The sequence below is a fragment of the Schistocerca serialis genome, chromosome 3, assembly GCF_023864345.2.
Source record: "Schistocerca serialis cubense isolate TAMUIC-IGC-003099 chromosome 3, iqSchSeri2.2, whole genome shotgun sequence".
In the NCBI taxonomy this organism is placed as follows: domain Eukaryota; kingdom Metazoa; phylum Arthropoda; class Insecta; order Orthoptera; family Acrididae; genus Schistocerca; species Schistocerca serialis.
In genome coordinates, this window is record NC_064640.1 from 773,026,754 (window position 1) to 773,053,014 (window position 26,261).

The window sequence follows — 26,261 nt, forward strand, 5'->3', positions numbered from 1 at the left end:
CAGACCATAATTATCCTCCCAACCTTGTACAGAAACAGATCTTCAGTGCCTTATCTCTCCAGTCACCCACCATTTCCCAAGGTCCCATCATCTGGCCACAGAGGAGCAGTCCCCTTGTGACACAGTACCAGCTAGGCCTAGAGCAACCGAATCACAATCTCCACCACCATTTCCACTATGTCTCATCATGCCCTAAAATGATTAATGTCCTATTTACTATCCATCCCACACCACCCACAGTGGTATTCCACAACCCACTGACCCTACACAGTATCCTCGTCCACTCCTACTTCATCCCTGCTTCCACTTCCTGCCTTATGGCTTAAATCCCTGTATTAGACCTAGATGCAAGACCTGCCCAATACACCCTCCCACCACCACCTACTCCAGTCCAGTCTCGAGCGTCACCTATTCAATCACAGGAAGGGCTGCCTGTGAAACGTCACGTTATCTACGATCTAAGCTACAACCACTGTGCTGTGTTCTACGTGGGCATGACAACCAACAAGTTGTCTGTTTGTATGAATGGCCACCAACAAACTGTGGGCAAGAAACAGCTAGACCACCCATTTTCTGAGCACACTGCCCAACACACCATTCGTCATTTCAGTGACTGCTCAACAGCCTAAGCCATCTAGATCCTTTCTAACAACACTAGCTTTTCTGGATTGAACAGGCAGAAACCCTCCCATTACCCCCCTGGCTGCAACCTTCATTAGTCACTGTTTTTCACCTACCTATCCACATTCCTGCTCCGACTCCAACACTTCACAGCCTTATATTCCACGAACACACCCACAGTGTCTTTATTTCTCTCCTCCCATCCTCCCCCTCCCAATCCTCCATCTAACCTCCCAACTGTGTCTAGCTGCCATACCCTCTCCACAACTCTTCCCTGTATGCTCACCAGCAGCACTTTACCATCCCTGTCCCCACCCTACCCTACCCTACCCTGCTATTCTCCCCATTCCACTCCTCCTTAACTCCACCACTCCTCCTTACCCCCTCCAATCATATTGCTTCTGTCATCATGCACTGTTGCTCACAGTCACACCTCGACAGCCAGAGACGGTGGTCATGTGTCTGAAAGTTGAATTTGTGTGTGTGTGTGTGTGTGTGTGTGTGTGTGTGTGTGTGTGTTCAGAAGAAGGCCTTTTGGCTGGATGCTTACTTGTTTAGTGGTCTTTTTGTTGTGCCTGTCTGCAATTCAACATCTCCACTATATGGTGAGTACCAGTCTATCTTTTTCATAATATATTTATTTTTCTGACTTATTTATTGTGCAAGCTACAGATTCGTTTTTAATGTGTGTGGTTTATTCCAAATAAGAGACCAACGAAGTTGTGTATTGGGAAAGTCTATTAACTGTTGACATTTTGCATGTATTCGAATTGTATTTATGGAGGAAAAGTAGTTGTAATTCATTTGTGGAACTGTAATATGTATGTACCAGGAGACATTATTCTTAAGGGGGGTAGGACGTGAAACAGGCAGCCTTGGAGCAGGAGAGGCACCAGAGGACATTTTAATTTGCACTGTCTATACTTTTACAAATAAATTCACAAAACTTTGTCAGCATGACCAGGAAGGATTCAGGATTCACACTAATAGGAGTGGAAGTTAAAAACATAATATAACAAAACAAATTTTTTTACATGTGAAATTTCATCATTTTTTCACTTAGTATTGGCTGCATTTGTTGCTGTAGGTACACTTTTGCACAGCATACAAACCATACTTACAGGTGTATGAAACTCTAGAATTTCCCAAATCTGTTAAAAACTGTGGTAAAAATTTAGATAATTAACTATAAAATTCGAGTTTTCTCTAAACACAAAGTTTAAAATGTAACAGCCCATTAATTTTTTCATAGATTAAATAAATCCTAGAGTTTCATACACCTGTAAGTATGGTTTGTAAGCTGTGCAAAATTCATCGAGGAATCTCTCTTACTTATGAAGATAAGTGTACCTATAGCAACAAATGCAGCCAACAGTAAGTGAAAAAAATCATGAAGTTTCACTTTTAAAAAATATTATTTTTTCATGTTTTTGAACTTCCACTGCTATGAGTGTGAAACCTGAATCCTTCCTGGTCGTGCTAACAAAGTTTTATGAATTTATTTGTAAAAGTATAGACAGTTCAAATTAAAATGTCCTGTGGTGCCTCTCCTTCTCGAAGTCGGCCCATTTGACGTCCTACCTCCCTTAAATGTATGATATTACTGTGGTTAAGTAATGTAAGTGAAATTCTTACGTTGTTCTACTTCGGAATTTTACATTTTGCAGGTGTTAATTATTACTGGGCTCGAGATTACTTCCCGAATTTTGTTGAAGAAGATAAAAGAGTATTTGTTTCATACGATGGAGCACTATATTTTTCAGCCCTCGAAAATATTGATCGTGGTAATTACAGCTGCAGTGTACAAAGCAAAGTGTCAGATAAGGGAAGGACTGGACCTTTCTTTCCACTCCGTGTTAATCCAAACTGTAAGTATGAAGCAAATAGTCGTATTTGTATGCAACCAAATTTTCCAGAAAGATTATAGTGCATTTAAAATTTGTTGCGACTTTTGACAGTTCAGCATGGGTGAGTGGAGGGAACTGTAGTTGCCAGTGTGTGCTGAGCGTGTCGGTGGGGGACAATAACACCAGGCTATCTCTGCACGTAACTTGTCAAGCTCGCTTGACTGCTTGAACAGCAAGCTGTGCAAGTCGGCTGATCTGCAATCTCTGAGTCTTGCACATCTTATAGCTTCATTTGTCGGCTTCATTATGAATTGCCTATCATTTCATTAATGGTCATAGTTATTGTCATATTTTGATATTAAGGTGAACTACTGTAAGAAGTTCTTAAAGTTTGCAGTGATAAATATGGGTCACTATGAATTAGTGTCGGTGTGTGTTGGGTCATATGTTGCTCTGTATGAGATTTAGGTAACATACAGAATTATTCTTTAAACTGAGAAGGATATTGCTATCCGTCTCCAGTGTTGAGAAAAATGGATTGTATGTATAAGGGCTCTGTCACAAACGCACATGCCACTGAAAAGGCAAGAATGAAATATTAATAAATCCCTTGTATCTCATAAATTGTCTGAAACATCAAAAAAAGATTTTGGCAAATGATAGCACACAAAGAGGAGACTATTTTGCCATTTGATTAATATGTGAAACTTTTATACCTACCGCGATATTCAAGCAACTATAGATGTTTTTAAATGAAATAATGTAACTTTAAGGACCATCAATAGCCGATGAAATGGGAGTTGCTGTGGTTTTTGCAACAATATAAATAAATAAGTTGCACATTTATTTTTATACTGAGAATGGGCTCTTTCTTAAATATTGACCTGTTTTGCCCTCAGTTGCTAGTTTAATAATGCACTAATTTATGAATCTGTCACAGTGTCAACTGCATTAGAATGTTAGTGAGATGGATATTTGTAAACTGCTTTGTTTAAGCAAATGAAGCAGATGTTAACATTGCAACAAGAAAAGTAACATTTCACTCAAAACTCGACACAGTCCATGCAATGACTTCTTTTGTCACCATTTCAGCCTCACTGAGCATGTATGTCATGTTTTTTGCCACATTACTTTTCACCTAAACCCATATATTCTCAGTCAGATTTAAAAGAGCACAATACGGAGGAAGCCTGATGAAACATTATCCAGATCGTTGATCCGGTAGTGTGTTTTTGGCTTGTACTGCAAGTTCCATTAACTTCACCTTACACAAGCTAGGTTTAACTTTATCTAACCAAACATTTCTTTGTATCCAGAGAAAAATAGCCACTTTCCTCTGCTGCATTGTTGGAGCTTTAGCCATAACAACCGACTGATATGGTGCATTGTCCATTACTACGGTCGAATCTGGAAGAATATTTTGTGGCAGAACATTATCTTCACAGCTGGTGAAAGTGTTCTTGGATGACCATTTTTATTGCGAATCTCGTGTTCAGATGTGCTGTACTGTTATTAATCCAGTGCCATCACGAAACTATCGTTCGCAATACCTGACGAATGTAGAACACTTCAACGCCAGAAAATATCACTTTACAATGAGAGCTAATGAACATAGGTGCATATAATGTGTGATACCATGTGGTGCTGTTTAACCACATTGTGGGAACGGGTGCTTTACCAACTGAACTGCTGGCGGTATGGAAAGCCAGCTCGCCATTGGCGTTACCTGGGCAATAGCGTCATGTCTGCTCTGGTGGGACAAACTTCAAAAGTTGCAACTAATTTTAAATGCAGTATAGCTGCACTTAATAATATTTTGCCTATGGCATTTGCATGCATTATGCATATTAATTTCACACAGTTTAGCTGTTGTTAACTGTCATCTTGTCTGTGCATTGTACGTTTTGATCCTTGTGTGTAATAAAGATGATTGCATTGGGAAGAAGTCGTGTAAACCCAAACGTGTTTCAGCATCTTTTTTTGTGCCATTGTCAGTAAGTACATTTCATTCAAATCTGTAAAATGTGAACATGTTTCAAGTGATAATTATTCAACAAAAATTAGGCCTAAAACAGTTTTTGTTTGTTGTTGTCATTAACATAGGTTTTTTGCATTTATTGGGTCATATAGAACCATCTTTTCATTATCGTATGTCTGCCCCTGGTAGCTGAATGGTCAGCGTGACGGATTGTCACTCCTCTGGGCCTGGGTTTGATTCCCGGCTCGGTCAGGGAATTTTCTCCGCCCAGGGACTGGGTGTTGTGCTATCATCATCATCCTATCATCCTCATCGACTGCAGGTCGCCGAAGTGGCGTCAAATTAAAGGCCTGCACCCGGCGAACGGTCTGCCCTACAGGGGGCCCATAGCCATACTATTAAATAAATAAATAAATAATCGTATGCTGGTAGTTTTTCATCTGCAACTAAATGTTGTTGTGAATTTGGTTGGCAAGTTAACACAGCGCTTTACACCTGAACATAATTTCGTTGCTCAGAAATGTTTCGCTTCTGTATTTGTAATTACCTACATTTTGCTATTGAAAGTCCTTTTTCATCTGCATTCTCATAAGTCTAACTACTTTCTAAATAACACTTTCTACAGAACCAAATCGCAGTGTGTCCAGTCCCAGTTGATGTTTCAAGGTAGTATGGCACCAAATTTGGATTTTGTTTACCTCCCACCCCCACCCTCTCTCTCTCTCTCTCTCTCTCTCTCTCTCTCTGTGTTTGTGTGTGCATGCGTGCGGACGTGCATGTTTAGCTTATGATATAGAATGTGATCGGATTTTAGTATTTTAAAATCTGTTTCTGTGTTACTTTGTGATGGTTGTGGGCTATTAGGTGGTCGGCAAATGGGTTGTTCTGTGTTGTCCTACTAGGTTTTGTATATACGTGGCCTGTTCATTCGCTTTCTGTTCGTCTGTCACATAAGTATCATAGCAGTTTTCTCCTGCTATTTGTTGTATTGTGTTTAATGCTTGTTTGTTTTTAATTAGTTAATTTTGCCTATGGTCTGGACCATTGCTTGGTGATTGTCACTTACTGAAGTGTTCTCACTGTTAAATTTGACAGATAATACATTGAGACAGCAGTTTTGTTATTGGAGGTCTAACCTTGTTGTACTTGTTTGATTTTGTAGTAACACCGAGTGAGAGGTGATGCAGTGGTATGACACTTGACTTATATTTGGGAGGACAGCAGTTCTAATCCTGGCACAGAAATCAAGATTTAGGTGTTCCACCATCTCTCTAAAACACTCAAGGCAGATGGCAGGACTGTTCTTAACAACATTTTTATTGACAAAAAGTTAAATCATAATTATACTTTCACAAGCTCAGTGCTTTTTTTTTTGGCAGTGTCAATCAATTCTCGGTTGCCCAAAACAAGACAGAAATTTCCAAATGCAATGTTTTACTCTCAACTTTGCAATGCATTTATTCATGGAGCAAAGTCCTTAAAAAATGTTTCGATGAAGTACCATATTTACTTGAGTCTAAGCCGCACTCGAATCTAAGCCACACCTAAAAAATGAGACTCAAAATCAAGGAAAAAAAAATTTCCCAAATCTAAGCCGCACCTGAAATTTGAGACTCGAATTTCAAGGGGAGAGAAAAAGTTTTAGGCCGCACCTCCAAATCGAAACAAAGTTGTTCCATTGTAATATGAGACACAATTTAGGTTGAATGAGTGACGATACAGCTACAGTAGTTTGGCTTGAGTGATAGGCTTAGCAGTTAAGCTTTACCAGGTAGCCATTGCTATGCGTGAGGCGCTCCGTCCGTATTTATACGGGTACCCTTCCTTTTTCACGTGCTTCGTCTGGTTTGAATTGATTGCTTATTTTTCTTTGATCTGATCAAGTGCCGTTCTCTTTGTTATAAGTGTTTACGTCATTCTAAGCTGAAAATGCATTATTGTACTGTGTCATGCATTGTTTGTCGAATTCTCATAATGAGTGTTTACGACCTGTCGCCGCTCGCGGCATGGCTTGCTTTTGTGTGTGCTACTACCGCTTACAATAAAAAAAAAAAAAAGAGAGAGAGAGAGAGAGAGAGAGGAATCATCTTGCTAGCGAAACAATGGCAAGAGACTGCTATTTGTTGTTACTTACACTGCTGATTTCTTTGATAATGATCAACAAGAACCAAATAATATATCGCGTATGATAGATGATGTTCTGAAAGAGAGTTTAGCGAAAAATTTTCTCCGTTTAGAAAATCTTTGCAGACGCCTCTTTAGTACATTACATTCTGCACAGAAATTAGAGTCATCTTAGATTTAAAAATCTAGTCAGTTGCCGTGCTTCATTTCTGATTGTATCACTATTCGGCATAAGAATAATACAAATATGAACATGACACGATATGTATATTCTTCCGCATTTGCTGTTGTCTCACTCTAGTTTCATAGTTTATTAGGCAGACAGGATTTAAATGAGATGGCAGCAAACACGAAAGAATACATGGCAAAATGTTTATATTCGTATTATTCTTATGGTGAAGAGAATACTGCATGTGATTCACAATTCATAAAAGTTCCTATTAGCAACCATCTCTTGTCACAGGTAGGAAAAAATTCAGAACGTAGATTTAACCATATTGACAAACATCCCAAACAGTCTTGCCAGTCAGATTTATGTAGTACATTGAAAGGCTGCTACATTCGAAGATGAACAATACGAAATTTGTAGTTACTTCGTTGGATAATGTATGAAAATGCAGTGGTCGAAACTCGGGGCGGAGAGAAAAAGCTCGTCTTCCACCTTTTTTTTTAAATTTATTTACTAACACAGAGGTTTTGGCACCAGTATTTATCTTTGTGCCTGTAAAGCATGCCTGTGTAGCGCTACATATATTCGACGGCAGAAGTTAGTTGTGGCGGCACCTACCAACATTTTAAAGAACTTCCACTTACTTTTCACTCGATTCTAAGCTGCAGGCGGCTTTTCGGATTACAAAGACTGGAAAAAAGTGCAGCTTAGATTCGAGTAAATATGCTAAGAGTTAGTGAGATCAGATAACTAGTCTATAACCCTGATCTCACCCAACGGACTTTCTGTGTTAACTATTCAAAATGTCTGGCATTGCCTTTTTAACAACGAAACATGCTTCATTTAGAACCTGTGTATATAGGCTTCTATGCTTTTATTTGTACTTGTGTGGTAGTTGCTGTTTTTTTAGCCCTATCTTTACAGAGACTGTATTATGTGGAGAGTACTTCTCATCACAAACTGTTCTTCTAGATACATGTATATCCAGTGCTTGCTTGATCAACTGTTTTTCTAAGCATCTGCCCAACACTAAAGGCTTCAAGGACATAGCAGCAAGTATATTTTATCTACAGGCTCAAAGTTGTCGCTGAGAAAGAATTATTGTTATCTCTGCCTGGTACATGCTTTGTTGACTGTATGTGACTGGCTAAAACTGGGAGGAAAGGAGAGAATGATGTGAGAGGTTGAAGTTTGAAGTCTGTCTATGGTGGATCATATTAGACAGTTGTTCCCCAAGTTTGAGTCGTGAGTCCAGCACACAAATTTAATTTGTCGCATAAAATAAATGGACTGTGTACTCTGCAGAGATTAAGAGAATTCTATTTCGGCAAACTTATTTTCTTCATAACTATTTTTGATATACATAACTTATATGCTATCATAGGATAATGGTACTTTGTACACTGCAAACCTTATAAAAATTGTTTATTCGTTCATAAATTACATTCCATGTTTCAGCAAACTATCAGCAGTTGAAATTTCCTAACAACTTCCCAAAGGCTTTCCCGGAGGCACCTGTTGCGGGACAAGATGTACGTTTAGAGTGTGTTGCCTTTGGATAGTAAGTAACTGATTTTTACGCATTCATATGCTGATTTCTATTATCATCTTGCCCTGTTTTAGGCAGAGAGAGAGAGAGAGAGAGAGAGAGAGAGTTTTGTTTCATTTCATTTGTCTTAACATTAAAATTATTATTGGTATGAAGAGCAAGAGTCATGTTCATCATGATATGATGATACCAGCAATTTGCCACATTACATTTGCAGTAATTTACGGATACATTTTACCTGCCTTCGTAGCTGAGTAGTCAGTGCGGCTGACTGCCATGTGGAGGACCTGGGTTCGATTCCTGGTACTGCCAGGAATTTTTCCATGTTGGGAGGACTGTTACAGGGTGTACTCAGTCCTGTGAGGCATTCTAAGAAGCTACTTAGCCAATTGGTAATGGTTCCGAGGTCAAGAAACCGGACAATGACCCAGAGAGTAGTGCATTGACCACGTCCCCCTCCATATTGCATTCAATGACACTGTAAAGTTCCACATTCTGGCCCTAGGCAGACCAATCAAACCCAATCGACCAATGTGTCATCCTCTGCCAACAGTGTCATTGAATGCAATATGGAGGGGGACGTGGTCAATGCACAGAGGATGACACATTGGTCGATTGGGTTTGATTGGTCTGCCTAGGGCCAGAATGTGGAACTTTACCTTCAACTTAAAAATACATTTTGGTAATTGAGGTTGTGATTGGAAGATGCCTGTATATGGAGAATGATGCCTTTCATTTGTGGCTAGAGTACCACCCAGTTTGAGAGTATTTTATGACACACAGCTTGTATAAAATTTGCCATTGTGTCTGAAGTTATATTAATGAATTACATGATAGGAATAATTCATCTTTTGCTTGATACGAAATTTATCACTTTGCACATAGTTGCAGACTGATGCCCTGAGGTATTTATGATTAATGATTGCATTGTGGAATGTGAATTTTCTTCTGTGATGTCATCACAGGTCGGGAGAATGAGGTTTAAAGCTGGTTGCATGAACAGGTGCTATGTACTGTGAGAGCTTTGAGCTGTTGTTTATTTTACACAAACCAGTTTCTTGATAGTGGTGGTAACTGAATTGTAAAGTTGTGTTTGTCTATGTTTTCTTGAAGTTTTGACTCCGTAATTCAACCGTTTCAGGAGTGTGCCGATTTGGACCTACTAATGTTTTCTTCTGTGGCTACTGCCAACTTTAATGAACAGCCACCACTGTAGTGCAGTAGTGCTGTAGTAGCTCTAAGTCTTTTCGCTGCACAGCTAGAAGGAGGTGGACATAATTATACAGGGTGTCTCAGGAGAAATGGTCAATATTCAAATATATGACAGGAATGATCATTGGAAGCAAAAAATCTAGTAAACATGGGCTCTGTAACTTAAAGAGCTATGGACACTTGTTTGGCACAAAAGATGTGTTTCACAGTAACGAAGATGAACAAGTGCTTATAGCTCTTATGGTATGCATTTTAGAGCCTGTGTTTACCAGACATTTTTTTCTTGTTTTGAACCATACTTCCATCTCTCAATATATGGAAAGGAAAGAGCTTGTAGTAGAAGAGGATTGTTTCACAGTATAGGAGATGGTAAGTGCTCATAGCTCATAAGGTATGCATCATAGAGCCATGTTTATTAAACTTTTTTTGCATCGGATGATGGTTCCTGTCATGTCCCTGAGTATTGACCATTCCTTCTGGCACAGTCTGTGTACAGAAAGTCTCCTCTGAACCAATACTGCACAAAAAAAAATTCAAGTAGCACTTGGGCCCATCCATTAACCACAGCAAGATATGTCCCCTGTAATACATTTAGCTGATAATCTTATTCAATCCGAGGACATCCAGCTCCTCAGTACTGGGCATGTGGCTCATTTCAGCACTATCTGTCATTATCTTTTCCCCTCCCCCCTTTCCTCCCCTCTACCCACACAGGGGCTTCTCAGCAGGCCTAACTGAATGCAGTGCAACCAACCATATAGACGGTCCGGAACTGTGTGGAACAGATGACAAATATCATCTGCCAGTACGCTGTGCGTTAACCCCAAAGTCTTCAGGTTACTTTAGATGACATTCAGTTTCAAATTGGAATGACAATTCAGAGACAGGCAGGCAGCATTTCAAAGTTTAAAGAATAGATCAACACCAGAGAACCCACAGCATTTTGGGCTGTGAGGGCAATTGTCTGTACCATTTCACTATGGCTGGATATGACTTTCCAGTTGGTCCATGTACTGCAAGGATTTCACCGTGAATCTGTGTGCAGTTTAGGTGTTTTTGCCCACAAGAATCATACTGTCCAATGTACTTCAGCTTTGGAAGGCATTTCCAGCTTGTGTGTCCTTTCACTCCCTCACTGTGACGCACTTAATAACTGCACTGCAGTAGAACTGTATCTGCAGGAAACCCAGAACGTGTTCTTTTTTCTGAAACTGTGCCACTCTTGTTCGACACTGGTCTTAGTGTGGGACAACATGTGTAAATTAGTCCTCCCCCCTCCCCCTGAGGTGATACAAAACGATTTTAACATGTGTCTGGCACATGGATTTCTTCCTTAATGAAAGTACCTGTCAGTGGATGGTGACTTTTCCATACCCACTTGTTTATCTCAGAAAATGAATGTATTTATATTCTGTGTTATTGCATCCAAAATGCTATTTTTTTATTTTTTATTATTTTTTTTATTTTTTAAGTTCTGTGCTGTGACTTCCTATCTCGTTTTGTTAGTACACTGTAAGGTTGGCTACTCTTCCATTTACTTTGTAAATGATAACCCAGTGAAATTCTCGTGGTTTGTTCAGTTTGTGAATTCATATCTTAAGTGAATGAGCCTTTAACAATCTTCTGTTATCAGTTTTTACATTGTGGTTATTTAACCATCTTGGAATGTTTTATTAATGGTAATTGCACTATCAAATTCCCACAACCTACAGTCGTATTATTGCAGCATGCGAGGAATTGTAAATATGAATTAAGCTGTAGCATTTTAATGGTATATACTCATTACGGCTAGGAAGTAGCACCTTTTTCTTTGAAATTACATTGTATCTATTGATTTTTTCCCCTCATGTTATACACACAAATCTATCAGTTTACTGATAGTTAATGCAGACTTCTCAGTTAGTTTCTAACTACATCTTGTGTCTGTTACTGCATGCCTTGACTCTTTGTACACCCTAGTAGTGTGTCCTCCACCTCGTCTTACCACAAACCAGGTAGTGTGATTTACAGTTTCTGGAGATTATTTTATGGACAAACGGGCAATCACTTCCCTAACCTGTCAGTCAGAAGGGTGCTAGAGTGTAGCTGTTGTATAAAAACATAGTGTGCTATAAAAATTAGAGAAATACAGACCCTCCTGTCTCTTATTGGTTGTAACAATTTTCTGAATTAAATTTTCTTTTATGTGCAACAGTATAATTGTTATCTGTATGTTATACTACAGGAGTATGTAGTTTATTGATGACTCTCATTTGTGTAGAAGAAAAAGCGAGAGAGATGGCCCACAGGAATTGTACTGATGAAGAAACATGTTCATATCTCAATCTGGCCATTTTAATTTAGATCATCCCCATCTGGCCATCCAGATTTATATTTTCCATGATTTCCCAAAACAACTCCAGGCAAATTTTTCCCTTGAAAAGGGCGTTGCCAATTTCGGAATCCGAGATTGTGCTTCACCTCTAATCACCATGCTGTCAATGGGACATTACACTCTAATCTTCCTTCCTTCTTTCCGTTCAATGAGAGGACAGTTCCTTTGAGGAAACCACAATGGTTATCAGCCCATGTCAGAACAGGACCAATTTGTTAATTTAGTGATCGATTGTTAATATACCGACCGATTGTTAATATACCAGGCTGTTTTTCAGGAAGGGAACTATTCACATCTGCATCCCACGGTGCTAATTTAGGTTTTGTTGTTTCACTAAATCACTTATATCTTGGTGGCTAAATGAGTTACCATTTGCATGCTTGTAACCAAATTTTTCCCACTTGTCTTTTTATGAGCCACACTCCAGGCTAATAATAATAATAATAATAATAATAATAATAATAAAAGAAAAAGGAAATGAGTTGTATCAGAGACCTGTTGAATGGATGCTCAAGAAAAGTAACACGCTCATAACTGGCATTGGAAAAACTAGAATTAGAGGCTAACTAAATTTTTTTCAGATGTTATAAACTTCCAGAACAGTATTCTCTTTTCCAGCAACAGCTCTCCCAGTTTGAGCATTCCTTATTTTTTGGCCTGCTAGTAGTTGTATAATTTAAGTGTGAGCTGAGAATAGTGAACAGTGATGTTTAATGGTTGATCATATGGCATGCCATCTATCGTGATGTTTACTCTGAGTCGTCTCCTAGCAAGTTCCTTTATTGTGAAGTATTTGTACATGTGTGAATGGGTTGTGGAGGAGGAGGAGGAGGAGGAGGAGGTGGTGGTGGTGGTGGTGGTGGTGGGGGGATTTGTGTGTTGGCTGATAATGTATGATATAACAGTGGGATCGTGATATATAAAACTACAGGAATTATTTTGGTTATAATGTGATATGAAGAGCCAGATACCGTGTACAGGTCTTTTTTTTAATTTTTTTATTTTTTTATTTTGAAAACGTTGTTCTTCATACATGTTGTGCCCCCAGGACAGGGTTGTTTTATTGATAAGCAAAAATTCAGATATCTGTGTTGTATTGTTCATTTGAGTGGTGTTGTGCCACAAGTTAATATTTAATGAAAGTATTTTACTAACCTTTATACAAAATACATTTACTACTCATTGGTCTGTTGGTTAACTACAATCACAGGCACATTGTACACTCATTTTCTATGGGTATGTATTATTACCTTTGTGGTAGAGCTTAAAAGTAAGGCATAAATTAAAAGTATGCTTTTTAATTTATTGGTAGGTTTTTCTCCAGTAATACATTGCTCTTGTTCTTCTTATGTATTATAGTCCAGTTCCTTCATACAACTGGACAAGGCGGGGTGCACACTTACCTCGTGGGGTTGTGCTGTCCAACTACAATAGAGTGCTGACAATACCTCGTGTCCAAGTTGAAGATCAAGGGGAATATGTGTGTCATGTTCACAATGACCGAGCATCAATTGACAACGGTGTCATACTTACGATACAAGGTATGCCATATGTAATACATGTTCTGTTGCTGGCTTGATAAATTTATGGTTTATTAGACAAATAATGAACATTACATTATAATGTCAAGGTTAACATTTGATGATCAGTGCATAAACTGCAGAAGATCCTGTAAATGACTTCTTGGCATAGTACCAGACTTGCTCTGGAGGGAGCTGATTCAGAACTCCATCTGACTATTTCACTCAGCTTCCTTGAAGTGAATAGGTGTGTAATAAAGAAACAATGTTATAGTTTAGGAGATTTTGAACTGCATTGACAGTTCCCATTTTCTGTACCATATTTGAATTACTATCCTAGTTGCATATGTCAGGTGATGTGAAGTACAGTCTCAAGTGCACTCGCTATCAGAACCAGGCAGCAAACATATCTGAGACCGTCACCCACAGTGTGTGTTTCATTATTGTGCCAAAAAATGGAACTGTCAACTTGACAGAGCACTCTAAAATATATCTTTTATCAATCACACAGGAAAAACCTCACAAATTCAAGTTAGCTAATAAGTACTATAATGATTACATTACCTGAATTGAGGTGTGGTGTTGGTTATGTCACCCTGGACCTGTTTGAAGGATGTACAAATGAACATTTGCATGATCTTTCAAGTTTCAAGAGAAGGTAATGGAAAAAATGTGTGGTTGCATTGCAGTCTCATATTTCACTAAGTTGATGGGATATTTCAGCTGATATAATTGTCAAATTTTTTTTTTTTATTGTATTCTACAGCTTTGATAAGCTGTAGAAATAACAGTATATAACTCCATAAGCTGCTGTTTAAATTATTTTTTGATTTGTCACCAGTTTTGTTCAGAGACTATAATCCAGCACAGTTTGTGTTAACAGCAAGTGTTACATACATAACTCAATGAAGGACACAGTGTGAAAAATATAATGTTTATAAATGTACGCACATCTCCATGGCTAAACATCATTTGTAAATACACTGCCTGAAGTAAACATGAAGCACCCAGAAGACATGGTGGAATGACATTGTAACTTTATACGTGCAGACTACATCAGTGGGCGAGGAAATGATTAGAGTTGCAATACTCTGTGACAAGTAGAATGGCAACCAGAGTGCATTAGTCTTGACCATGGTTAGTGCTGTTACCAGACCTGGTAAGGTATGTAATGATCTTGAGAAATGTCAGGTATTGAACAACGAAGGGATGCCGCTTACTCCTGCGAGGCATCATTATCAACACCTGACAAGAGTTTGAAAGGGGCTTCCTTGTGGGTCTTCATTTGGCCAGGAGGTCAGATCATGCAGGATCCATGTTTGTGGGGCATTTGTATGTGACAATGGCCCAATGTTGGCAGTATGGGAACGTGAGTGCAGGCATACTCAGTGCCAAGTTTCCTGTCGACCACCACAAGGGAGGATTGCTGTACAATGCACAAAGCAGATTGTAACCCTTTCACATCTGCACATGTCATCTGGGAACAAGTAATGGACTCCATTCATCGGCTACTAGCAGCAATTGGACTTAGGAATTACTTACTGTCCAATGCATAAACTGCTGTTAACACCACAACACAAAGAGCTTTGGTTTTGGTGTGGTGCTGCGACGAGGTAGTGTGAACTGTCAATGAATGGTGTGGCATTGTGTTGAATAATGAATTGTGGTTTGGCACTACCTCAGACAGCCATCACCAGCAAGTATGGTTGTGACCTGAGGAGAGGTCCCATTCTTCTGCTGGTCATTACGAAGGGTAGTGTGGGACCAGCTCGGATGTTCTCTTCATCCCATTGTGAGCGCCCAGAATATCAAGGATCAGTTACAATTGTTGTGGGCTGGGTTACATGATGATGATGATGATGATGATGATAGATTTGTAGGGTGCTCAACTGCGTGGTTATCAGCGCCTGTACAAATTCACAACCTTTGCTCAGTCCAATCTCGCCATGTTCATGAATGATGATGAAATTATTAGGACAACACGAAGACCCAGTCATCTCGAGACAGGTGAAAATCCCTGACCCAGCCGGGAATCGAACCCGGGACCCCGTGTTCAGGAAGTGAGAGTGTGACCGCGAGACCACGAGCTGCGGACTCTGGGTTACATCAGGAGAGGACACAGTGTCCTCAGGACGCCCTTCGCAACTGAATCTACACATGTACTCTGCAAATCACCATATGGTGTATGGCAGACGATACCTTGTACCACTACTAGTCGTTTCCTTTTCTGTTCCAGTCACAAAAAGAGGGAGTGGAAAAAATGACTATCTATGTGCCTCCACATGAGCCTTAATTTCTGTTATTTTCATAGTCATGATGCAAAATGTACATCAGTGGGAGTAAAATTGTTCTGGAATCGCCTTCAAATACCAGTGCTCTAAGTTCTTTCAATAGTGTTTCAAGAGAAGATCATCATCTTTCCTCCAGGGATTTCTATATGAGTTCACAGTGCATCTTCATAATATTCATGTGTTGATGGAACCTCCCAGTAACAAATCGAGCAACCTGCCTGTGAATTGATTCAGTGTCTTCCATTAACCTGACCTTGGAGAGAAAGGGGGGGGGGGAGCAGTTTCTCAAGAGTGGGGTGCACTAGTGTTCTATAAATGGTCTCATTCACACTTTCCTAAAATTCTCACAATAAACCAAAGTCGACCATTCGCATTCCCTACTTCTGTCCTGTTTTTCCTACTCATCTGCATTAAGTAAACATTTTTTTGTACATTTACAGCAAGCTCCTATTCAATACGTGAAATAGAAATTCTGTCTAAGTTATCCGGTGTTCTTGTGCAGTTGCTCAATGATGATATTTTCCAATATACTAAAGCTTCATCAACAAACAATGTGTACATACTCATCAACAAACAATGTGTGCATACAGGTGAAAGAAGGAGCTACACTGTACTGATGGACTCGTACTGCTGCGTTCTTTGTAAATTTGACGCAGTTATATCATCTCTAAAATAACATAGTTTCATTTCGTTTTCTCCTCTCCTTCCGGATGCTTCACTTTTTTGTCAGGAAGTGTATTATATTTTTGGTATTGTGATGTTTTTAGACATATGTATGTAACTCTTGCTGTTAACCCAAACTGCACTTACCTCTCTTTGACTGAAACTGGTCACACATTAAAAAACTAACTTAACAGCAGCTTACGGTGCTATATAATATCATTCACAGGAAGTATCATAAAGTTAAGTCTCATTTTAATGGCATATTGAACATGTTTAACATTTTGGTGCAGTTTTATTTTCAGGTATGTATGTTCTCCAAAAATTATATTTCTTGTCACACATTGCCTAGACAGCCTACTTTCACAGTGAAAATTCTAATGTAGGCCTCACTTATTTCTCACTACGTTATGTACTACTGCCTCCCATTTCATTTGCTGTCTATAGTTCACTCATAGTTTTGGGAGATGCATAAAAAAAAACATAAATGTTAAAACTTGTCTTTCTGCCTATGAGTTTAAGCAATTACAATCTTTTAAAATGCATAACTTTTACAGCTACTCCACAAATACCTACATTAGAAGCACAAAGCAAATGATAGTTTCTCTCTGTGCGTTTCAGCAGCAGTGCACGTATATAAAAGAAATTATACTACTTGTTTCATTTTAAATAACCAATATTATTAATGGCTTTATTTAGAACTAACACTTTATATTGTCAAGCAGATGGCTTTCAAAGAGAATTGTAAGTTCATTTGTGAACTTCAATTGTGTGTATTGTAATCTCAGATAAATCTTGACATTTAATAGGAACTGTAACGTGTCATTATGATTACTCGATCTGTCATAACAAACATTAAAGGAATGCCGAGGTACCTCTATTTGTGATTTTTCACACTTCTGTTGAACATTAGAGAACTATCACTTGAGGAGGAGGAGATGATTAGTGTTTAATGTTTTGTCAACAACATCTGTTATTTAAGTTTAGGACTCTCAAGCTCTACGTGGCTTTTAGCTATATGTGCAGTATTAATATAAAAATTATTTTTCAGCTGAGCCAAACTTTACAATACCATTGGTTGACAGACACATGGATAAAAATTCAGACTTGACTTGGACTTGTGAAGCATTTGGAATACCAGATGTCACATACAGCTGGTTAAGGAATGGTGAACCTCTGGACGTTGAGAAACTACCAGGAGAAGATCGTGACCGGTACAGAATTGTTGACAATGTCTTGACAATTAAGAATCTCGATCCAGATCGTGATCAAGCTATGTACCAATGCAAAGCCAGGAATCAGCTTAAAGCCAAGTACTCTACAGCTCAACTGCGTATCTTGTGTAAGCTTGAGTGACATACATTTTCTAGTTTAGTGAACATGTAAATAAAAGCTAGCTTAAGGCAGGCACTATACAATTTTGAATTCATACATAATTGATCATAGTCACAACTGATACTTTTGTTTTTAAACTGTCAGCTCTGAAACCATCATTTAAAAAACGGCCTCTTGAGCCAGAAACATATGCAGCAGAAGGGGGAAACATCACTATTAACTGCAATCCAGAAGCAGCTCCAAGGCCAAGTTTTGTATGGAAGAAAGACGGCTCTCAGATTGGTAAGACTCCTAAGTGAAACTAATACAACTTTCATTAATGACTGTTTTTTCCAGCTTTGTGGCCATGCTCATAATGAGCATGCCTAAGATATCAATTTCTTGATATTGTACTTGAAGCTGGCTACAACTTGAGCTGAAGAACATTGTGTTGTTCAGTATGACAACTTTACATCAAAGTAACTGTATTTACAATTGTTACTTAACCTAACTTAAAGCGAGTAAGCAAGTAAAGGTTATATATATTATGGCCTTAATCTATTTTGAAATATCAATTCTTCAATACTTTTTAGGATCTGGAGGCCTCCGTGAAATTCTGAGGAATGGTGATCTTCTGATACGTTCCGTATCTCGTAATGATGAAGGCCTGTATACTTGTATTGCCGAGAATGAGTATGGCGTGGCTGAAAGCGCAGGAAGGCTAATTGTTCTTCGTAAGTATTGTACTGTAGTGCTAAATTTTGATTTCCTAAAACATTGGTCAGTTTTTCAAATTTAAAAGAAAGTTTAAGCAATACATCTGAAGGTCATGTTTACATATTTACAAAGTAAATTAATATCAATTGGGCTGTTATAAATGCAAAACATTCAATGCTAGTTTTTGTTTTCATATGAACAGCCAAAGGAAGGAGAGCAGAAAGGGGAGAGTTAATAGGGTCACTCACAATCAAAGGTTGGGAGAGGCAAGCTGATGGGGAGGAATTGTTGCAAAAAATGAAATGAAACCACCTGAAAGTCTACCTAGTTGATTCATCTTATTACATTTGTCTGCCCAGTGTAGGTTTACTTACATTATTACACTTACTTGTACCTTACTACAATTGTGTTTTGGTCTGTGGTCCAGATCTTAATATAAACATCCTCAAAGTGGTTGAGTCTGTTTGTTGCAACTGACATGTGTCAGTGTTTTTATGGTGCCCAGTTATGCATTCCACCAATTCCTGGGGAAATTCATTCCCTGCACACATTGATCATGTGTAATTCATTAATTCTTTCAAAATTTGACCTTTTCTATGAAGTGAAGTATTAGTGGAGTGGCTATTGATAGAGAGTACACAAGTAATTCACAGCTCTGCATATCTCCATTACATCTGAACTTCAGATACTAGAAAGTGGGCAGATTCTGGAAAAAGTGTGCTGTTACATTATATTGTAGGAAGCAGTATGGAAGAATATTGAGTAAAGACTTAAGGATTCTGTCTGCTTCAGGAAAACACTGTTTCATGCCAGGTAGAGGATACGGAATACAAATATATGAGATGTGAATAGTACAGAGACATTAAACAGCATTACAACAAATTTGTCATGAAAGAAAAACTTTATAGGGTCAGTTTCCGAAAGTGATTATCCAGGTATTTCCACAAACTTTGGTAAATTTGTCAATACTTTGCATTATTGTATATCATCCTGATAATGAAGAATAATTTAAACTTATATGCAATATACACAGTACTCGAATTCCACAATGATATCTAATTCATCATGGGTTCATTTTGGAGCTGAAGTTTGATGCAGTACACTGAGCTGATGCTCTAACATTCATCATGCTGAAGAAGAAATATATCTGTTTCTGGGCTGTACTGTCCTATCGCCTGCAATAAACTGTTATTAGAAAGTTATTTTAACATCCAGGTGGTTCTTTAAGAACAGTTGATCTGTCCATTGTCAACAACTGTTGCAAAATCAAATACAGTCACTGTAATGAAGTGGAAGAATTTAGCTAAATATTGTTTGCAGGGTTAGTTGGATGTGTGTAGCCACAAGGTGAATCAAAATGAATACAGTGTTTACAAATGGCTGTAACTACTAATTAATTCATAGTATATAAAAACAAAGATGAGGTGACTTACCGAACAAAAGCGCTGGCAGGTCGATAGACACACAAACAAACACAAACATACACACAAAATTCAAGCTTTCGCAACAAACTGTTGCCTCATCAGGAAAGAGGGAAGGAGAGGGGAAGACGAAAGGAAGTGGGTTTTAAGGGAGAGGGTAAGGAGTCATTCCAATCCCGGGAGCGGAAAGACTTACCTTAGGGGGAAAAAAGGACAGGTATACACTCGCACACACGCACATATCCATCCACACATACAGACACAAGCAGACATATTTAACCTGTCCTTTTTTCCCCCTAAGTTAAGTCTTTCCGCTCCCGGGATTGGAATGACTCCTTACCCTCTCCCTTAAAACCCACTTCCTTTCGTCTTCCCCTCTCCTTCCCTCTTTCCTGATGAGGCAACAGTTTGTTGCGACAGCTTGAATTTTGTGTGTATGTTTGTGTTTCTATCGACCTGCCAGCGCTTTTGTTCGGTAAGTCACCTCATCTTTGTTTTTATATATAATTTTTCCCACGTGGAATGTTTCCTTCTATTATATTGATATAATTAATTCATAGTAATACACCTGTAAGAATTTTCGAGAATGTGAAAGAATGTTCAGTTTTTTATGTACATTGTAGGTGTTCAATATAACTCCCATGTTTATTCGGACAACATATAAGTAGTAATCCAATTTACGCCACATATTCTGAATGATATGTGGAGTCACTGACGTGAGCACATTAGAAATGCATATTTTCATTTCTGGAATTGTTTTCAGCAAAGGATGCACATACTTGAGGTCTTTCACATTACCCCATTGAAAAATCAATGTGTCAGATCTGGCCATCTAGGTGGCAGGTGCTGGCCTCCCTACTAGTGCCGCCCCCCCCCCCCTCCCCCCTTTCCTGATGCTAGGGTGCTCCATCTTGCTGAAAGATGTAATGAATGGAATCTGTCAAGCAGTGGTGTCACCCATTACTTAAGTATGTCAAAGTAAATGTTTGTTGAAATGCTTTGCTCAGTGAAGAAAACTGGACCATACAGTTTTGGTGCTGACATCACACAGAACACATTAATTTTTGGTGAGTCATGCTGATGTTCAGTTACATACAAAGACTTTTCTGTACCCTTCATTTTAATGTTGAGCTTATAAACCTTACTACGTATGTGGAAGTGAGGCACGCAGCAAACGTTTTGTTCCTCCGTGACTTCCAGTGTGGGCCAACTGCTTTTCATTTCTCTTTACATTGTCTGTAAGTCTTATTGGTGTATCACTATGTATTAAATAGTTATAGCTGTTTGTAATTGTTATATTCATTTTGAATTTCACTGCACATTCAAGAAATTATGTATAATTGAGGTGCAGTAGTATTTGTTGTGTAAGAGGGAAATGACCAATATCATTTCATGTAAAGAGGTTGAGAAACTGTAACTTATTTTCGTAAGCCAAACTGTGGTCAACCCCAAACTCAACCCCTAACTACTGAATATATTCTGCACAACACAACCCTAATGATTCAGTACCTGAGCCGTTTGGAATCCCTCTCTCCCAGCACTGGCACTTCTGATCTACAAAGGTGGGAACTTTGTCTCCAACATATTCTTCTTTCCCACAATCCCACAGGTCTACCACTAGTACTTTCCCTCCCTTCTACTACCCTCACACTCAATTTCCCTACCCTCACCCTCACTTCTCCTCTACTATCATTTACCAAACCACTCTGTTTCATGGCTCAGCCTGCTACTTACCTGAACTTCTCATTTATGGTGCTGCCAGCCTCAGCAAACAATTGTGCACTAGCCAGTACCAAATTCTTCGTGCGCTGCGCGTTGCTTTGGGTTGCACATTGCCCATAATTTTAATTTCTTATTTAAAAATGAAAGAGACTAATCCTGGTTCATCACAGGGTTGGAGTATGACTCTCACAACAGTAGAGGGAATCTGCAATGCCTACGACCACATTTCAATTCTGCTTTTGCAGAGGCACAAATCCCTGGTGTATGCTGACTGTAGTTTAAGTTCTCATTTGTTTAGTCATGCTGCTGACTACCACAGTGTAATGTACACATTGTAGCGACCTCAAAAGAAAACAGGTCTCAACATATTCCTATGAAGTACGAATAGAATTATTTTAGGTTCTATTCTAAGTTCGTTCTGTAATGTTGTCGAGTAAGGGTCATATGGCTTTAAATACCCATGAAAGGTCTCTGCAATATGCTAATCAGTGCTTTTATGTTACAGATTATAAATCAATGTTCTTGAGATTTTGTAATTATCAAAATGGATTGGAAAAGAAAGATAATGATAAGAAACACCACAAATCAAGTGAGCACTTTGTTCATCTACAGTAAAATGCTACTGCTTCTCAACAGAAACAAACAAACAGAATCAAATATAGTTACAGCTGATTCTATTGTTCTATAAAAATTACTACAAAATTGTTCGGGCTTTTGTGGCCACTTGACATGTTGCCTTTTGGCACTCATCTCTCGAGATGTTTTGCCATACAGACACTTAGTGGTGTTTCTGACATTTTGCCAGCACATTCCAAATCCATACACTTGTATTTGACAAGCCTACTGGTAATTTTATATTACGTACTAAATTTGAATAGATACTGATTTGTGGGCTTCTTGCTGTCTCTCATACTCAGCATTTGAAAACTATGAAGTTGAAATCGGAAAGATGATAAAATATGGTGAAAGTAAGAATATTTGCTGTACCTCATAATGTCAGAACAGCTTCACCTATTTTCTAAGAGGTTCAGATTTTCATTCGCCAGTTTAATAATAATGTACTAATGTATATTTCAACTCTCTTAGGTGGTCCACACTTTATTCAAAAAATGGTTCCCGTAGCACACACTGCCGTGGAGCGTGACATGGAACTGCGATGCCAGGCAGTTGCAGAGGAAATACTTGATGTCGCTTATATTTGGACTCATAATGGGCTTCGTATTAGGGACTCCGACCCAAGTGCAACTCGAATGGTATGTTATTTTTTATGTTTTTATTTTAGGAGGTAAGAAGGTAAACACTGGTTGGTGACTATAGACTCTGTTTCCCTGGTATTATTTTACAGTAATTTACAATGTATTAATATTTTTTCATATTACTAAAATCAGTAATATCTTAATTTGCACATTTTTGGGAATTTTGCAGTTTGTGAAAGGATTCTTTAAATCTGGTAAAGATTTCCAGCATTTAAAGTTCACATCACAATGATGGTCTTTCCGTACCTTATACTGGGCATCCCAGGAAGAATGGCCTGTATTTAGGGATATACCAGGAACAATCATTCGAAACAGTAAAGTGTAGTAAACATGGGATCTGCAATGCATACCTTAGGAACGAGCACTTCTTCATCTTTGATACTGTGAAACAAATCTCTTCTACTGCATGCTCTTTGCTTTCCAAATTTGAGGAGGAGGTAGTACGGACCAAAACAAAACAAAAGAAAGTCAAGTAATCATGGGCTCTAAAGTGCATACCTAGAGAACAATGAGCACTTACTCAGTAGAAGAGCTGTTTCTCATAGTATCAAAGAGGAGCAAGTGCTCATAGGTATTAAGGTATGTGTTTTAGAGCCCATGTTAACCAGACTTTTTTGTTTTGAATGATCGTTCCTGTCATGTCCATGAGTAATGACCATTCATCCTAGGACATTTGGTATATCACATCATTGACCACCCTATGTCGTAGATCTTCACATGCATCCTTACCCACATATGCTTGGTAAATACCCCATGTATATTTAGCTATTTTCCTTCTTTGGAGAAGGCATTCCCTATTTCAGTTTCCTAAACATTTCTGTGACTGCTCGTCCTTCTGTAGTCTCCCATTATATTTTATTACACTACATTTGCTTTAACAGGTTTCTCTGTGGAAATGATCTTGTATCCCTGAAGCATACTCCAACTCTAGTCATACAGAGGACAAACAAGCATTTTATTTTATTTTTATTTCTTTCTTTCTTTTTTTTTCAGAGTTTTAAACGTAGCTGCTTGGTTCAGTGACTGTTTATAAACTAAAGTTGAAATATATGAGCCCTTGGTCATAATTTTTAGTCTTCTTGACCAGGTTTCAACACTTCTATGAGTGAGTGCCTTCATCAGAAATTAAATATTTAAAGTAGCCTATAATATAAGTACAAATTTATGGGGAAAAATTTTTTATATAAAAGTGTAAGTATTGACTAACAGTACAGGAAAGAAACAGTACTTACATGTCACATATAAAATAAATATCAAGCCAGAAAGGCTTTAGTCACAATTTTTTTAAAAAAAGAATACATGAAAGGCGAGCCACTGTGGGTTGCTCATACCTTTAAAGCCACAGGTAGCAACAGACTGAGGCGTCCGCGTTAGCAAGTGTGGGCAGATCCACGTTAGCCAGTGCAGGCAGGTGAACATTACATCAAGAGTGCCATGTAGTAGCAGTAGATATAAATAGGTTACTTAACATCTAAAATATAGACAGCTCAATGTTAAAATGAACAGTATATAGTACATGAACTCACAGGCAAACTTTTGTTTGACAACAGCAGACATGGTAACTTTTTGCTTATGTAAAAGCATAGAAATACAGTTTGGAGACTGAAAACTGATTAACAGTACAAAAAGAAGCAGTACTTACACATCACATATAAATTAAATATTAAGCGAAAAAGCTTTAGTCACAATTCTAAAGTAGAATGCGTAGAAATTTGGAAATTTGTGGTAAAGTCTTATGGGACCAAACTGCTGAAGTCATCGGTCCCTAAAGAATGCATGGAAAGCAAGCCACTGCGGACTGCTCGCATATGCCTAGCTACGGGTAGCATCAGACTGAGGTGCCCGCGTTAACAACTGTGGGCAGGTGAACATTGCACCGACAGTGCCATCTAGTAGCTGCAAGTACAACCTTGCTACTTAACATTCAAATAAAGACAGATGAATATTATGATGAACATTATTCAGTACATGAAGTAAAAGGCAATATTTTGTTTAACAGCGGCAGATAAAGTAACATTTTATCTACATCAGAGCTTAGAAGTACAGTTCAAACATGAAAACATCATTATACAAAATACAAAAAGGGCTGAATGACACAGCCTGTAGAAAACGATATAACATGAAATACAGCCAATAAACCATTTAATAAATGAAAAATTATGAGCTGACTTAGATGGAAAAAAACAAAAATAAAAATATCTTCAACAGTATAAAGCCATTACTTGACATTTAATTTCGGGTTTCGTCTTGCAGTTACCAAAATGTTTTTCTTCCATTTGAATAAGCTCATAATTTTTCATTTATTAAATGGTTTATTGGCTGCATTTCATGTTGTGTCATTTTCTACAGGCTGTGTCATTCAGCCCTTTTTGTATTTTCTGTAATGATGTTTTCATACTTTGAACTGTACTTCTAAGCTCTGATGTAGACAAAATGTTACTTTATCTGCTGCTGTTAAACAAAATATTGCCTTTTTCATCATGTACTGAATAATGTTCATTATAATATTCGTCTGTCTTTATTTGAATGTTAAGTAGCCAGGTTGTACTTGCAGCTACTAGGTGACACTGTCTGTGCAATGTTCACCTGCCCACAGTTGTTAACGCAGGCACCTCAGTCTGATGCTACCCGTAGCTAGGCATATGCGAGCAGTCCGCAGTGGCTTGCTTTCCATGCATTCTTTAGGGACCGATGACTTCAGCAGTTTGGTCCCATAAGACCTTACCACAAATTTCCACACATTCTACTTTAGAATTGTGACTAAAGCTTTTTCGCTTAATATTTAATTTATATGTGATGTGTAAGTACTGCTTCTTTTTGTACTGTTAATCAGTTTTCAGTCTCCAAACCATATTTCTATGCTTTTACATAAGCAAAAAGTAACCATGTCTGCTTTTGTCAAATGAAATTTTGCCTGTGAGTTCATATACTAAATACTGTTCATTTTAGCATTCAGCTGTCTAAGCTGTTCAGTAGCCTGCTTATATCTATGGCTACTAGATGGCACTCTTGGTGTAATGTTCACCTGCCCACGCTTGCTAATGCAGGCGCCTCAGTCTGTTGCTACCTGTGGCTTTATAGGTATGAGCAGCCCACAGTGGCTCACCTTTCATGTATTCTTTTTAAAAATACTTTGTGACTAAAGCCTTTCTGGCTTGATATTTATTTTATATGTGACATGTAAGCACTGTCTCTTTCTTGTACTGTTATATAAAAATCTTTTTTCCCATAAATTTGTACTTATGTTATAGGCTACTTTAAATATTTAATTTCTGATGAAGGCACTCATGGGAGTGTTGAAACCTGGTCAAAAAGATTAAAAATTGTGACCAAGGGCTTATTAGGTTCAACTTTATTTTATTTTGTACCATTTTTTGCACCCTTTAGTTCTGTTATTAATGTGTACAGAAACTTACATGTCTTGTTTTCCACCTCACTTATGTGCAGACCCAAATATAGTTTCCCTGCACTCAGGAGTTACACACA

The 26,261-nt window shown here is 38.3% G+C and overlaps 1 protein-coding gene across 3 annotated transcripts in view; it reads left to right on the forward strand.

Annotated features, from left to right (window-relative positions):
- Positions 1-26,261, forward strand: part of LOC126470616 (contactin) — a 155,573-nt gene that overhangs the window by 43,360 nt on the left and 85,952 nt on the right. For all 3 annotated transcript variants that reach the window (XM_050098573.1, XM_050098571.1, XM_050098572.1), the window contains exons 7-13: positions 2,289-2,489; positions 8,198-8,300; positions 13,234-13,415; positions 17,397-17,687; positions 17,825-17,962; positions 18,253-18,393; positions 22,606-22,772. In XM_050098573.1, the coding sequence (XP_049954530.1) occupies positions 2,289-2,489; positions 8,198-8,300; positions 13,234-13,415; positions 17,397-17,687; positions 17,825-17,962; positions 18,253-18,393; positions 22,606-22,772 (1,223 nt within the window). The remainder of the gene's footprint in view (positions 1-2,288; positions 2,490-8,197; positions 8,301-13,233; positions 13,416-17,396; positions 17,688-17,824; positions 17,963-18,252; positions 18,394-22,605; positions 22,773-26,261) is intronic.